This window comes from Camelina sativa, unplaced genomic scaffold, assembly GCF_000633955.1.
Source record: "Camelina sativa cultivar DH55 unplaced genomic scaffold, Cs unpScaffold00574, whole genome shotgun sequence".
In the NCBI taxonomy this organism is placed as follows: domain Eukaryota; kingdom Viridiplantae; phylum Streptophyta; class Magnoliopsida; order Brassicales; family Brassicaceae; genus Camelina; species Camelina sativa.
This window is the reverse complement of record NW_010921737.1, coordinates 31969-44879: the sequence shown is the minus strand read 5'-3', so window position 1 is coordinate 44879 and position 12911 is coordinate 31969. Positions and strand designations below refer to the sequence as shown.

Genomic DNA, 12911 nt, shown 5'->3' with positions numbered 1-12911 from the left:
CGAAGGTTAATTAAGCATCGATTGGGTTGGGCAGAGTTCAAAAAAATCTGCAAAAGTAGATTTGGCAGAGCAGATGCAGTAAATCCTATGGGTGAGCTAAGTAACCTATGACACACAAGAACGGTAGACGAGTATTGTGAGCAGTTTGAGGAATGTTTGGTAAGGCAAACAAAGCTAATAGGGGATCAGCACCTATGGCAGTTCTGTGTGGGTTTAACTGATTCCTTGAGAAAAGAAGTGGAGTATTTGAGACCCGAGACAATATTTGAAGCTATGGAATATGCAAGGGACAATGAGTATAAAATCGAGAATGACAGAAGAGTTTGTACTTTTGGCGGACACACAGCCCCAACCACATGCTATTCAAACCCAACCTCAACCGGTTATCGAGGAACTCAAGTGGTAAAAGGTGGAGAGGCTTCTCATATGGGACCAGCGGTGCAGAAACAAAATTCACAATAAACAGTTTGGAAAAAGTTAAAAAAACCTGAGATGGCTGAAAGAAGAGCTAAGGGACTTTGTTTTAACTGTGATGACTTGTATGGCCCTGGTCATGCTTATAAGGCAGTTTTGTTCTATATTAGACCCCTCTTGGAGGGAGAGAATATGGATGATGAGCCCTTTGACGATGAGGACATCAATCTCTCCCTTAATGCTATGAAAGGAGAACAAACCGAGAGCACTTTGCAAGTGAAAGCAGACATTGCAACTGGAACAGGATGGACATTGTTGGACACAGGGATTACTCACAATTTTATTCAGAGTAGTGTAGCGGAGAAGTTGGGAATACCAATACGACGGCGGCCGGGAAGGTTCGTATCTCTCGCCGATGGTGGCAAGTGTGTAATCGACGGGTTGTGCAAGGATCTTCCAATGATGGTACAAGGACACAAGTTCACGGTAGACTGTTTTGCGATTCCGTTGAGTGGGTTTGATGTCGTTCTCGGTATTCGCTGGTTGAATGCCTTAGGACGTGTGATATGAGATGGTCCAGCACATACTATTGAGTTTACTCATGCAGATACTTTGATCAAATGGCATGGAGAGGCTGAGGAAAGGAAGGACCACAATTCTAATTTAAACTCCATCCAGAATGATACACTTGAGGACTGGTTCAATAATGGGGAGGAAATTTTTATTACAGGGGAGAAGACTGTAGTTCCTATCACTAAACACAAATCAGTTCGCCGCTTAACAATGAAAGCAATGATGATGCAAATTTCTTCTGAATTACTGGGCAAGTTGTTAGTGGAGTTTGAGGAGTTATTCGATAAACCAACATAATTGCCACCTCAACGAGCTTGTGATCATCGTATTCGGCTGATTCAAGGAGCCAACCCTATCGCAGTTCGACCGTATCGCTACCCTCATCTTTTAAAAAATGCCTTGTCTGAAGCTCCTATTTTAGCCTTGCCGGATTTTTCACAAGAGTTTGTTGTGGAGTGTGATGCTTCGGGCAGTGGCATTGGAGCAGTTATTCATCAACGAGATCACCCTATTGCATGTTTTAGTCGGCAATTAGCCGCTCGTCACCATAAACTTGCAGCATACGAAAGAGAACTCATTGGTTTAGCTAAAGTGGTGATTCATTGGAGGTCTTACTTATGGGGCCGTCGATTCTTGATTCGCACAGACCATTACTGTTTAAAATTTTTGTTGGAACAACGCCTTTCTACGTCTCCGCAGATCCATTGGATTAGTAAGCTACTTGGATTCGATTTTGGGGTGGAGTTTCGGGATGGAAAACACAACAAGGCAGCCGATGCCTTATCTCGACGTGATGAGGAGGACCATGCAGGTCAATGTGAGATGTATGCACTTAAAGGACCTGACACGAGTATTTTTGGACGACTGCGGGGTGAAATAGAGAGGGATGCGAAGCTCGCTACATTGCAGGATAAGGTTATCTGTGGAGAACTGACAAAGGATTGGGTGGTTAAGGATGGGTTAATATTCTATAAGGGTCGAGTGTATCTCTCTTCTGGCTCCGAATTGGTAGGTGAGGTGGTTTCATGATTTCATAATTTTGGCCACNTTAGCCTTGCCGGATTTTTCACAAGAGTTTGTTGTGGAGTGTGATGCTTCGGGCAGTGGCTTTGGAGCAGTTATTCATCAACGAGATCACCCTATTGCATGTTTTAGTCGGCAATTAGCCGCTCGTCACCATAAACTTGCAGCATACGAAAGAGAACTCATTGGTTTAGCTAAAGTGGTGATTCATTGGAGGTCTTACTTATGGGGCCGTCGATTCTTGATTCGCACAGACCATTACTGTTTAAAATTTTTGTTGGAACAACGCCTTTCTACGTCTCCGCAGATCCATTGGATTAGTAAGCTACTTGGATTCGATTTTGGGGTGGAGTTTCGGGATGGAAAACACAACAAGGCAGCCGATGCCTTATCTCGACGTGATGAGGAGGACCATGCAGGTCAATGTGAGATGTATGCACTTAAAGGACCTGACACGAGTATTTTTGGACGACTGCGGGGTGAAATAGAGAGGGATGCGAAGCTCGCTACATTGCAGGATAAGGTTATCTGTGGAGAACTGACAAAGGATTGGGTGGTTAAGGATGGGTTAATATTCTATAAGGGTCGAGTGTATCTCTCTTCTGGCTCCGAATTGGTAGGTGAGGTGGTTTCATGATTTCATAATGTTGGCCACGAAGGAGTACAAAAAACTATGGATAGAATACGGCGAGATTTCTACTGGAAAGGGTGGAAGAAGACAGTTTAGGAGTTTGTTCGAGGTTGTCAAGTTTGTCAACAAAATAAATGGGAGACATTGAAACCGAGTGGGCTGCTACAACCACTTCCAGTTCCGACTCAGGTTTGGTCAGATATCTCAATGGATTTCGTTGAGGCTCTTCCTAAGGTTTCTGGGAAAATGGTGATTTTGGTGGTGGTAGATCGCTTTTCGAAATATGCCCATTTCATTGCATCGAGTCACCCATATACAGCAGGATATGTCTCCCATGTTTTCTTCCGTGATATTGTCCGCTTACACGGTATCCCAGAGACCATTGTTACTGACTGTGATCTGGTATTTTGGAGTTTGTTTTGGCACGAATTGTTCAAATTGATGGGCACAAATTTATGTTTTACAACTACCTACCATCCCCAGTCCGATGGTCAGACCGGGGTGGTGAATCGAACATTGGAAATGTACTTAAGATGTTTAAATGGAGATACACCCCGACAATGGCTAGAGTGGCTTCCATGGGTTGAGTACTGCTATAATACGTCCTTTCACACTGGTCTTAAGGCAACACCATTTCGTCTAGTCTATGGGAGAGATCCTCCTAGGTTGTTAGATTATACTGGCGGAAGCACTCAAGTGGAGGCTGTGGACGTCGCCTTAGGACAGCGTGATGAGTTTTTGGCACTCGCTAGGGAACGTTTAATGGAAGCTCCAAATCGTATGAAGCTTGTTTATGATCTACAACATCTGTTTGTTGAGTTCAGTGTTGGAGATTGGGTGTGGCTCAAGCTACAACCGTATCGCCAGCTATCTGTGGCTAAGAAGGCCTTCACAAAGCTCTCTCCAAGGTTTTATGGTCCATTCGAGATAGTGGCTCGTATTGGGACTGTGTCATATCGATTAAAACTTCCGGATGGCTCAAAAATTCACGATGTGTTCCATGTCTCTCTACTCAAGGATCACAAAGGACAACCGCCAACCGATACACCAGTTCTACCGCCTGTTTTACATGGCCGTTCAGTGCCACCTCAACCAGTGGGGCTCCTTAAGGCTTGTATACGCGGCGGACAGAGACAGCTTTTGGTCAAATGGACGGCTGATGCAGAGGACGTTGCAACATAGGAGGATGCGGGGAAGCTTTAGAGGGGAGTAATGATACGAAGTATGGACTCACGTATCAAAGAAGAAAGGCCATTACGACCAAGGCTTTGTTTTAATGTTTCCTTTTTATGATATGTAAGGTTTTGATAGTTTTCCTTTTAGTCTTTGCTTATGTCGGTTTATAGAGATCTATATAAAGATCTCTACAACATCAATAAGAATCAACTTCCAAGCATTAACCTTATTCTCAAGAGAGACTAGGGTTAAGGGAAGCTTAAGCTTTTACGTTCTCTGTTTTCTAAGTGTCTGAAACAAGATTATTTGGTGGTGGATGAGATGATGTATGCAATGGTGAATCTGATGGTGAGATATGAATGAATGGATGGTAAGGTGTTTCAATTATCCTTATGCAATTGCACTATAAGAGGTGTCAATCCTAAATGAGTGTTTGTGAACAATTAAGACATGCATATGAGACTAAGTCAAGCCAAATATAAAGGATGTTTGTCACTAACAATCCTATGATGAAAATGTAAAGTGCAGAAAGTAAAACTACAAGAATTAGATGCTAAATGTAAAGGGAACAGAATGATTATAGCAGTTATGAAGCTAGTACAGAAATAGAAACTACTGTAATGCAAGAAATGAACTAATGCAAGGCAAATAATGAACAGAAAGCTAAATGGATGCAATAGAAATGCAGCTCAAATGAAACAGGACAAACACAAATCATAAACACAAGTTCTGGGGATGAACTCGAGCAAGCACTCGATCGAGTGTAGATCGAGTGCAGGGTCGAGCTGGACTAAACGTAAAAACAGAGCAACACAATAAAAATAGAGCAATGCAAAAACGAATCAAACAACAAGCAAGCAACAGGATTAAGACTAAGAAATCAATAAACAAAGAAGGCCTTGAGGAGAGATTCATGGGCTGAACTAACCATTGTGGTTATCTAACTTGGTCAACAAACCTCAAACAACTTGAGCTAATCTCTAGACATATATTTCTAAGACAAGTTTAATCCACTCTCATGGCAAGAAACAATCAAACCTATGCATTTCTAGACTTGTTCTCACGTAGTAAAGAATCGACACAAGCAGGCATTAAGCAATATGTCTCATACCAAACAAGACCTCTAATCTCGTAGCAAGCCTAATGGTAAGCTCTAGATCTAGCAAGCCTAATGGTAAGCTCTAGATCTTAAACATTGGTGTGATGCTAAGATGCTTGAAATCAAACCCTACCTTCTCAGATATAGGATCAGCATTAAGAACATCTAGCCTAGAAGAGATCTACAACAATCAAGCTTGACCAAATCAAACATAGTACAAGATCAATACAGCCTAACCCATCCTCAAGATCCTAGAGAACTACTCACAAGAACACATGATGAACAAAGTCAAAAACCCAGAAAATAATGAAACTTGCATCACTAGAAAGATAAAACAGAGATCTACAATATTGAAGAAGAAATAAAACTCGAATTCTTAATATTCTGAAAGTTATGAAATCAACAAAATACAAGAATCTAGTCTTTTTATCTCAAGAAAGTACAAGATCTAAAAATAAAAGTGCAAAATGAATAATTCCCAAAAGGGAAAATACTAGGTCTAGAGAATATCTAAAAAGCTGGACTCTTTTGGTGGCTGCAGATACAAGGCTTTATATAGGAGAGGAGGTGGAAGCCCTAAAAATACTAAAAGACAAAATAGTCAACGGCTCGCTCAACTCGACCCTGTGCTCGGTCGAGTTGGCTTCTCTCGTGTATTCTCCACTCGGTCGAGTCCTCCTCAGCACACGGTCGAGTGTCTGGTCGAGTGTGCAGTCGAGTGAGACTCCGAACCTTGGTTCTTCAGCCTTAACTCTCTTGTTTTTCCTTCATGATTGCTTCACTTCTCCTCAGCATTGCTTCCATGCTCCTTAAGCTCCAAAATCACATGTTTATGCATGAAAAGATGCAAATGCAATGCAACTAAACTCTAATGCATGATTGGTCCTAAACCTATGCAATAATGGTCAAAATGGATAACAAAAGATGCAAAAGATGTGAATATACTAAGGGAAAACAAGGTAAAATATATGAATATCAACACCCCCAAACTTAGTCTTTGCTTGCCCTAAAGAAAATAAGCAAGACATAAGAAGGTAGGTGAGGTTTGAAAGGGGGATCTCAGCTCCTAAAGCTTGCAAATAGACCATCTAGAATCAATGTCCAAGTTATTAGTACTATGATGCAAGTTGAATGAGCTGTACTTAAAGATTTTAGACAAGCATATCACAACCTTTATTGATTTGAGCCTAAGACATCCACATGCATTCAAATCAACCATTTCCTTTAACATTCATTAATCAAGAACATGAATCAATTCTATGCAATGCTTAAACTCATTTGGCTTGGAGATAAAGGCCTTGAGACAATGATGGTCTCTCTTTAGAGTGGGGCTTATCAATATCAAGGTTCTCTCATGAAAATGGATTGAGCTTTAGAAGAATGCTAAAGGTAAGAACACCTAGACACATACAAGAATAAAACCTTGTCTACCCAAAGGCACCCAAAGTGTTTATCCTAGCAATCTAAACTCAAATGATCCTAGTGCTACCCTTTAACTTCTTCTTTTCTCTTTCACCCTTTTCTCTTTTGGTTTTCAAGTCTTATGAGAGGTTTCTTATTTGATCTTTCTAGTGGGATGGGGGATTCTTACTTATTTGCTATGGTTCTCTTTTCTTCCTATTCTTAAGACATACAAGCTTTTTGCTAGACTTTTATTTTCTTTCTTTTCTTTTCTTTAGCTAGAACCATTCTCTACAACACTTTTTTACTTCCTATCCTTTCACTAGACTTTGCTTAAACACAATCTCCTCTTAAAGACTCTACCCTTTTTTCTTTCTCTTTTCTTTCTTTTCTTTTCATAACAACCAAGTCCCAAACCCAACAAGTGAACCACCTAGTCCTATCTAGTTTGAAAAATGCAAACTAGAACTACACAAGGCTTTACTCTTGTCAATTCAAACCTAACACTTTCTACCAAGCTCAATCCCAAAAATAGGCCTCACACACACAAGAATAAACATGGCTTGAAAGAAGGGTTGGTTTAGGGGTAGGGGAACTGATTCTTAATGAAGAAATCAGCTACTTGGATCAACAAGAGTGGTAAAAAGGAGAAAGATGATCCAAGTATGTATATTGTATCCATGAGTTTAAAGCAATGCACACATTGATAATTGAAAGTCAATATTAGGTTCTTATAAGTAGGAAATGGTTTCAAATCACAACATGCTTCAATTTAGACCAAATGCAATGCAAGAATTCAAGGTTTGGTTCAATCTTATGCTTCTAACTACTCAACTAGCATCAAAGTATTATTAACTTGGGCATTGATCCTAGTCTAGTGAATAAACAAGCTAACAAGGCAAACTCATCATAGATCCCTAATGCAATTATCATACAATCCTACATGAAACATGCTAAACAAGATCCTAATATGCAATGCAAACTACATGAACACTCTTTTTTTTATAAAGATTTTTTCAAAAAATTTCAAATTTTTATGGTTTTTCTATGCCTTAGATGCTTATGCAAAATTTGTTGATGCTAAAAATTTGAAATAAGAACACAAAACACAATGGCAAATGCTATCTCAAACCCTCCCCCAAGCTTATATCACACAGTCCCTTGTGTGAAAGAAATTTGATTAAGGATTCAAGACTAAAAAAAACTAAACATAATATGAAATGCAATGATATTTACAAGTGAAGGTGATAGTGGTACCTTATAGATTGTGGAAGAAGTTGTCCACATCCATTTGCATGCTGTCAAAGGAGTATGTGGGGGCTTGTTGGTGACTTGGAGGTGGAGATTGGGGCAGCTCAACGATGGCAATCGACCGAGACTCGGTCGAGTGCGTGTCGAGTGGGGGGGGGGTCGAGCTGGACCGCGTGTGCCAAAAACTTGTCCTTGCTGCTGGGAAAACTGCTGGTAGAGAGCTGGATCCATGAAGTATTGAGGTAGGATGGGAGGGTAACTTGGATAACCTGGATAAGCAGCTGGAGGTGGGAAGCCATAGGGTGATCTGGGCTGGAACTCAGCCGAGTGCATTTGAGGTGCTCGGTCGAGTGGGTGCTCGAGTGACCCGGTCGAGTGCCTCGAAAATTGTTGTTCTCGGGTACTTGAGCTCCTTTCCTCTGATTTGGCAATGTGACTAGCTCCAAACTCAGCATCCTTCCATGAATATGTAGTCAGCTTGACAGTGGCTAGAAACTCACAACTTTCTTCATTGTATCCCTCCATGCAAAGCCCCATGAACTTGGTTAAGTTGCTCTTCTCAAAGAGATACTCCACATCTTCATCAATGGCTAGCTTCTCCATGGTCTCCTTGGGTGGATATCTAGTCCCCAGGAACTCCATTCTCATGAAAGCATCATAAGGCTGCCTCTTTGACAACCCACAAAATTCTGCTTCTCCATCATCCTCTAACTCTTCTTCTTCACTTTCTTCCTCACTCTCATTTTCACTCTCCTCTTTTTCAACCTCAACTTCTGGCCTCTTCCCTTTGGCCTTGTGTCTCCTCAAGAACTCATTGAGAGTTGGCTCGCTTTCTTCCTCACTTTCGGTCCTCTCAGGATCTTCCTCAACTGACTCACTCCTTGGACACGACATCTGGCTCGACCGGCTACTCGAACCGCCACTCGGTCGAGTGCTTGATCGAGTGGGTCGTCGAGTGGTTCTTCCAGCTCCTCCTCTTGATACAAGGCTAGCATCACGACGTTCCATGGAGCTTGCAGCGGTTTGTTGAGACTTCCTGGTGATCCTTGAAGACATTTTCAAACAGAACTGAAGGGAATAGACTCAAAGCTCAAAGTTAATAGGTTAGTGACCCAAAAACTTGAAAGAACTAAGCTTGAGCAAAAGATGAACTTTGAGAGAGATTTTAAAAACTTGAATTTAGTTGTTTTGAGCAAATGAGAGAGTGTGAGAAGTATAATCTCGTGCAAGCTCTATATAATGAAGCTAAGGGGACAAGGAGACAAGGGTAGAGCGTCCATACCATTCAAATTTGAAATGGGAATCTTTGACCCGAGTTTTTGCTGCCACTCGACCCCACACTCGACTGTACACGGTCGAGCTCATTGACCAAATTTTGAAAATTCAAAATTTTCTTCTTGTTCTTCCCTCCACTCGATCGTGCTAGAGAAATGATGATTAAATGGGCCTTACTTCTTTGCCAACTCGGTCGAGTACCTCTCATGGGCTGGTCGAGTGGGCTTGCGTTTCTCCTTCTCCATGTCCAAATCTCTCTTTACCCATCTACACTTATATTAAAAAGCCTGTCCAACACAAACATAAAAGAAAACACATCAAAACTACAAAGAAATTAAACCATATTTACAAAGGATACCTTAGGGACTTCCTCCCTAGTGAGCTTGTTTAAAGTCACTAAGCTTGACTTTGGTTTCCTTCTTAGACTTGGTCTAGATACCAAGGAGGTGATGAAATCCTCCCTGGAACCTCTTGGTCACTGTGAAGTTGATCTTTGATAACCTCACCCTTAACACACAAACCATTCTTCTTCTTAATTTTGAGCCTTGGTCTTGCTTTCCTCAAAGACCTCTTGTTCAGCTTAACTTGGAGATCCTCAACCATACTAGTCAACTCTTGAACTGACCTCTTAAGCTTTTCCACAGAATCTTCTTGAAGAGAGAGCTCAGCCTTTGGAGTTGCATTATCACTTAAAACCTCTTGACCACCTTTGTCCTTGATAGTAAAAGGCTGATCATCAATGGTAGGAAGGTTGGTTGGGTTATAAATGTTGAACTTCATAACTATACCCTCAGCAATGTTCAAGGTCACAAGACCTTCCTTGACATCAATGACTGCTCCAACAGTAGCTAAGAATGGCCTCCCAAGGATGATAGGATCTTCAGGTTCCTTGTCCATCTCCAATACCACAAAATCTGTATGAACCCTTGCCTTCCCTATCTTGATTGGGACATTCTCCAACCTTCCGACTACCTCCCTATTTGACCCATCAGCTAGGCATACATGGAGGTTGGTGGATTTGAAGTCAGTTCTCCCAAGCTTTTCTGCTATGGAGTATGGCATCACACTGGTTGAAGGCATTGGTTGTAGTGAAGGTAACTGATTGTGCAAGGCAGATAGAATGGCCCTGGATCCTTAAGCTTAATTGGGATGATCACTCCTCCAAGGTCCTCAAGATCCTTCTCATCTTGAGCTTGAGCCTTCTTGTTTGACAAATCAAGCAGAAAATCTCTATAGAGAGGATATGGTTCATACTGTTTCAAGGCAGGTCCTCTCTCCTCTTCTTGGTAAGCAATGATGACCTCTTGTATAGCTAACACTTCCTCTTGTTTCTCAACCACAGCTTCTTCCTTCAAAACCCTCTCATCCTCTTGTTGCTTAGCAAACATTTTCTTTCTCTCAATAATTTCCCTAAGCTCCTTAAGCTTCTGTGCTTTGAAACGTCCTAGGAATGGCAGAGGCGGTTTGTAAGCAGGAGGAATGTACTTAGCACGCTTGACAGCTTCGGAGTCTCCAGCTCAATCGACCACTCGAGCATGTACTCGGTCGAGTGGCTGTTCGAGTCCCTGGTCAAGTGCGCTTGCAAGCTCCATTTGCTTTGCACAAACGTCACTTGGGGCTTCAGTAACTGATGAATTCCCCCAAACTTGGACTGCACTGTCCTCAGTGACTTCCTCATCAGAGATGTTGCTCTGCATATACTTCACTCTAGAGTTAAGACGTTCAAACTTCATGTTAAGGTCATTGTACTGTGATGTGAGCCTTTGGTTCAACTCAGCAAACTGTTTGTCTTCCTCAATCATTCCTTGTGTTTGCCCAATCAACAACTGTTGCATCATAGCTCTTAATTCTTGTTCTTGGCCTTGGTTAGTCTGAAACCCTGGTGGGGGACACAACTGAGGCTGGAACACTTGATGTTGTTGTTTGGGGACATAGTTGTTCTGTTGTTGAGGCTGTTGAGGTGGATAGAGTTGGTCTTGAAGGTTGGCCACATTGTTACTCCTATAAGAGAGATTGTTGTTCTTGAAACCTCCTTGGTTGTAGCCTTTGAATCCTCCATGGTTTTGCATGTAGAACAACTCAGCAAATTCGTTCTCCCCTTCTTGAACAGGAACCTCTTCTTCACCAATGAAGTGAATGGACTTTTGTTGGCTAAGTAGGATCTTGTCAAGCTACTCATTGACCATCTTCAAGTCCTTCTTATACTTCTCCTCTTGATCAGTGGATGATGACCTTACTGTTCTATCATAATCCTCATTATAGTTCCCATCAGACTTAGCAAGATTCTCAATTAGTTCCCATCATTCTTCCACATTCTTGTTGAGGAAGTTGCCATTAGAAGCTGTATCAAGAAGCATCCTGATCTTGGGAAGCACTCCTCTATACAATGTGCTAAGTAGGGACTCATTGCTGAAGCCATGGTGAGGACACTGAGTCTGGAACCCTTTAAACCTCTCCCAAGCTTCACAAAAGCTCTCATTGTTCCTTTGAGCAAACCCAGAAATTTCATTTCTCAACCTAGCAGTCCTTGCATTTGAGAAGAATTTGGCCAAGAAAGCCTTCTTGCAAGCATCCCATGTGGTTATTGCTCCAGCAGGAAGAGTTTTCTCCCAAAGGTGAGCCTTGTCTCCAAGTGAAAATGGGAAGAGCCTCAACTTGAATCCATCTTCACTCACACAATTAATCTTTGTAAGACAACAGATTCTGTCAAACTCATCAAGGTGATCTAGTGGATCCTCCATTGGCAACCCATGGAACTTGTTGGCTTGAATCATGGAGATCAATCCACTCTTGATCTCAAAATTGTTGTTTGCTACTGTGGGAGGCACAATACCAGCTCTTTGGTTGTGGGTGTTGGGTGCATCTCCATCACCAATGTGCCCAGGTCTCTGCTCATGGTTAGCTTGTTGCTCCATGATGACTTGATCCTCTTGCTGAACTTGAACTACTCTTCTTCTCTGATTTCCCAAACCCTTTTGCAGCCTATGGATGTTGTCAAGAGACCTTTGAAGATTGTCTTTCCCCTTAGACCTTGTGTGAATCAACAGACACGAGTACAGACTCGAACAGGTACACAGTTGAGCTCAGGCTCATGTAGGCGGTCGAGTCGACTGGGAAGTGGTGTCTAAATGTACACGGCTTCTGACTCGATCAAGTGCTCGATCACTGCTCGGTCGAGTGGTGGTCGAGTGGCTGGTCGAGTGGGTACCTGAAACTCAAGACAACCCAGCAACAAAAGATTCGAGTCCAGCAACTTCACAAGTGTATAAACAAACTTAATCTTAGACTAATATGGATCCTAAATGTCACAAAAACACACTCAAATGGGCAACGGCGCCAAATTGAAACAAGATTATTTGGTGGCGGATGAGATGATGTATGCAATGGTGAATGTGATGGTGGGATATGAATGAATGGATGGTAAGGTGTTTCAATTCCCCTTCCGCAGTTGCAGTATAAGAGGTGTCAATCCTAAATGAGTGTTTGTGAACAATTAAGACATGCATATGAGACTAAGTCAAGCCAAATATAAAGGATGTTTGTCACTAACAATCCTATGATGAAAATGTAAACTGCAGAAAGTAAAACTACAAGAACTAGATGCTAAATGTAAATGGAACAGAATGATTAAAGCAGTTATGAAGCTAGTACAGAAATAGAAACTACTGTAATGCAAGAAATGAACTAATGCAAGGCAAATAATGAACAGAAAGCTAAATGGATGCAACAGAAATGCAGCTCAAATGAAACAGGACAAACACAAATCATAAACACAAGTTCTGGGGATGAACTCGAGCAAGCACTCGATCGAGTGTAGATCGAGTGCAGGGTCGAGCTGGACTAAACGTAAAAATAGAGCAACACAATAAAAACAGAGCAATGCAAAAACGAATCAAACAACAAGCAAGCAACAAGATTAAGACTAAGAAATCAATAAACAAAGAAGGCCTTGAGGAGGGATTCATGGGCTGAACTAATCATTGTGGATATCTAACTTGGTCAACAAACCTCAAACAACTTGAGCTAATCTCTAGACATATATTTCTAAGACAAGTTTAATCCACTCTC

The 12911-nt window shown here is 41.7% G+C and overlaps 1 protein-coding gene across 1 annotated transcript; it reads left to right on the top strand.

Annotated features, from left to right (window-relative positions):
* The first annotated feature begins 492 nt into the window (after positions 1–492).
* LOC109131577 lies at positions 493–2026 on the top strand. The gene is made up of 3 exons (XM_019242698.1): positions 493–946; positions 1022–1155; positions 1285–2026. The coding sequence occupies exons 1-3, from the start codon at positions 493–495 to the stop codon at positions 2014–2016; spliced, it is 1320 nt and encodes a 439-aa protein (XP_019098243.1). The 3' UTR covers positions 2017–2026.
* The last annotated feature ends 10885 nt before the right edge of the window (positions 2027–12911 follow it).

Bases quoted from the DNA above. Each gene is read 5' to 3' on its own strand.
- LOC109131577 (XM_019242698.1), top strand. From the start codon at position 493: ATGGCTGAAAGAAGAGCTAAGGGACTTTGTTTTAACTGTGATGACTTG. The intron at 947-1,021 runs GTATTCGCTGGT...TTACTCATGCAG, and splicing joins TGGGTTTGATGTCGTTCTCG to ATACTTTGATCAAATGGCAT. The intron at 1,156-1,284 runs GTAGTTCCTATC...AAACCAACATAA, and splicing joins TTATTACAGGGGAGAAGACT to TTGCCACCTCAACGAGCTTG.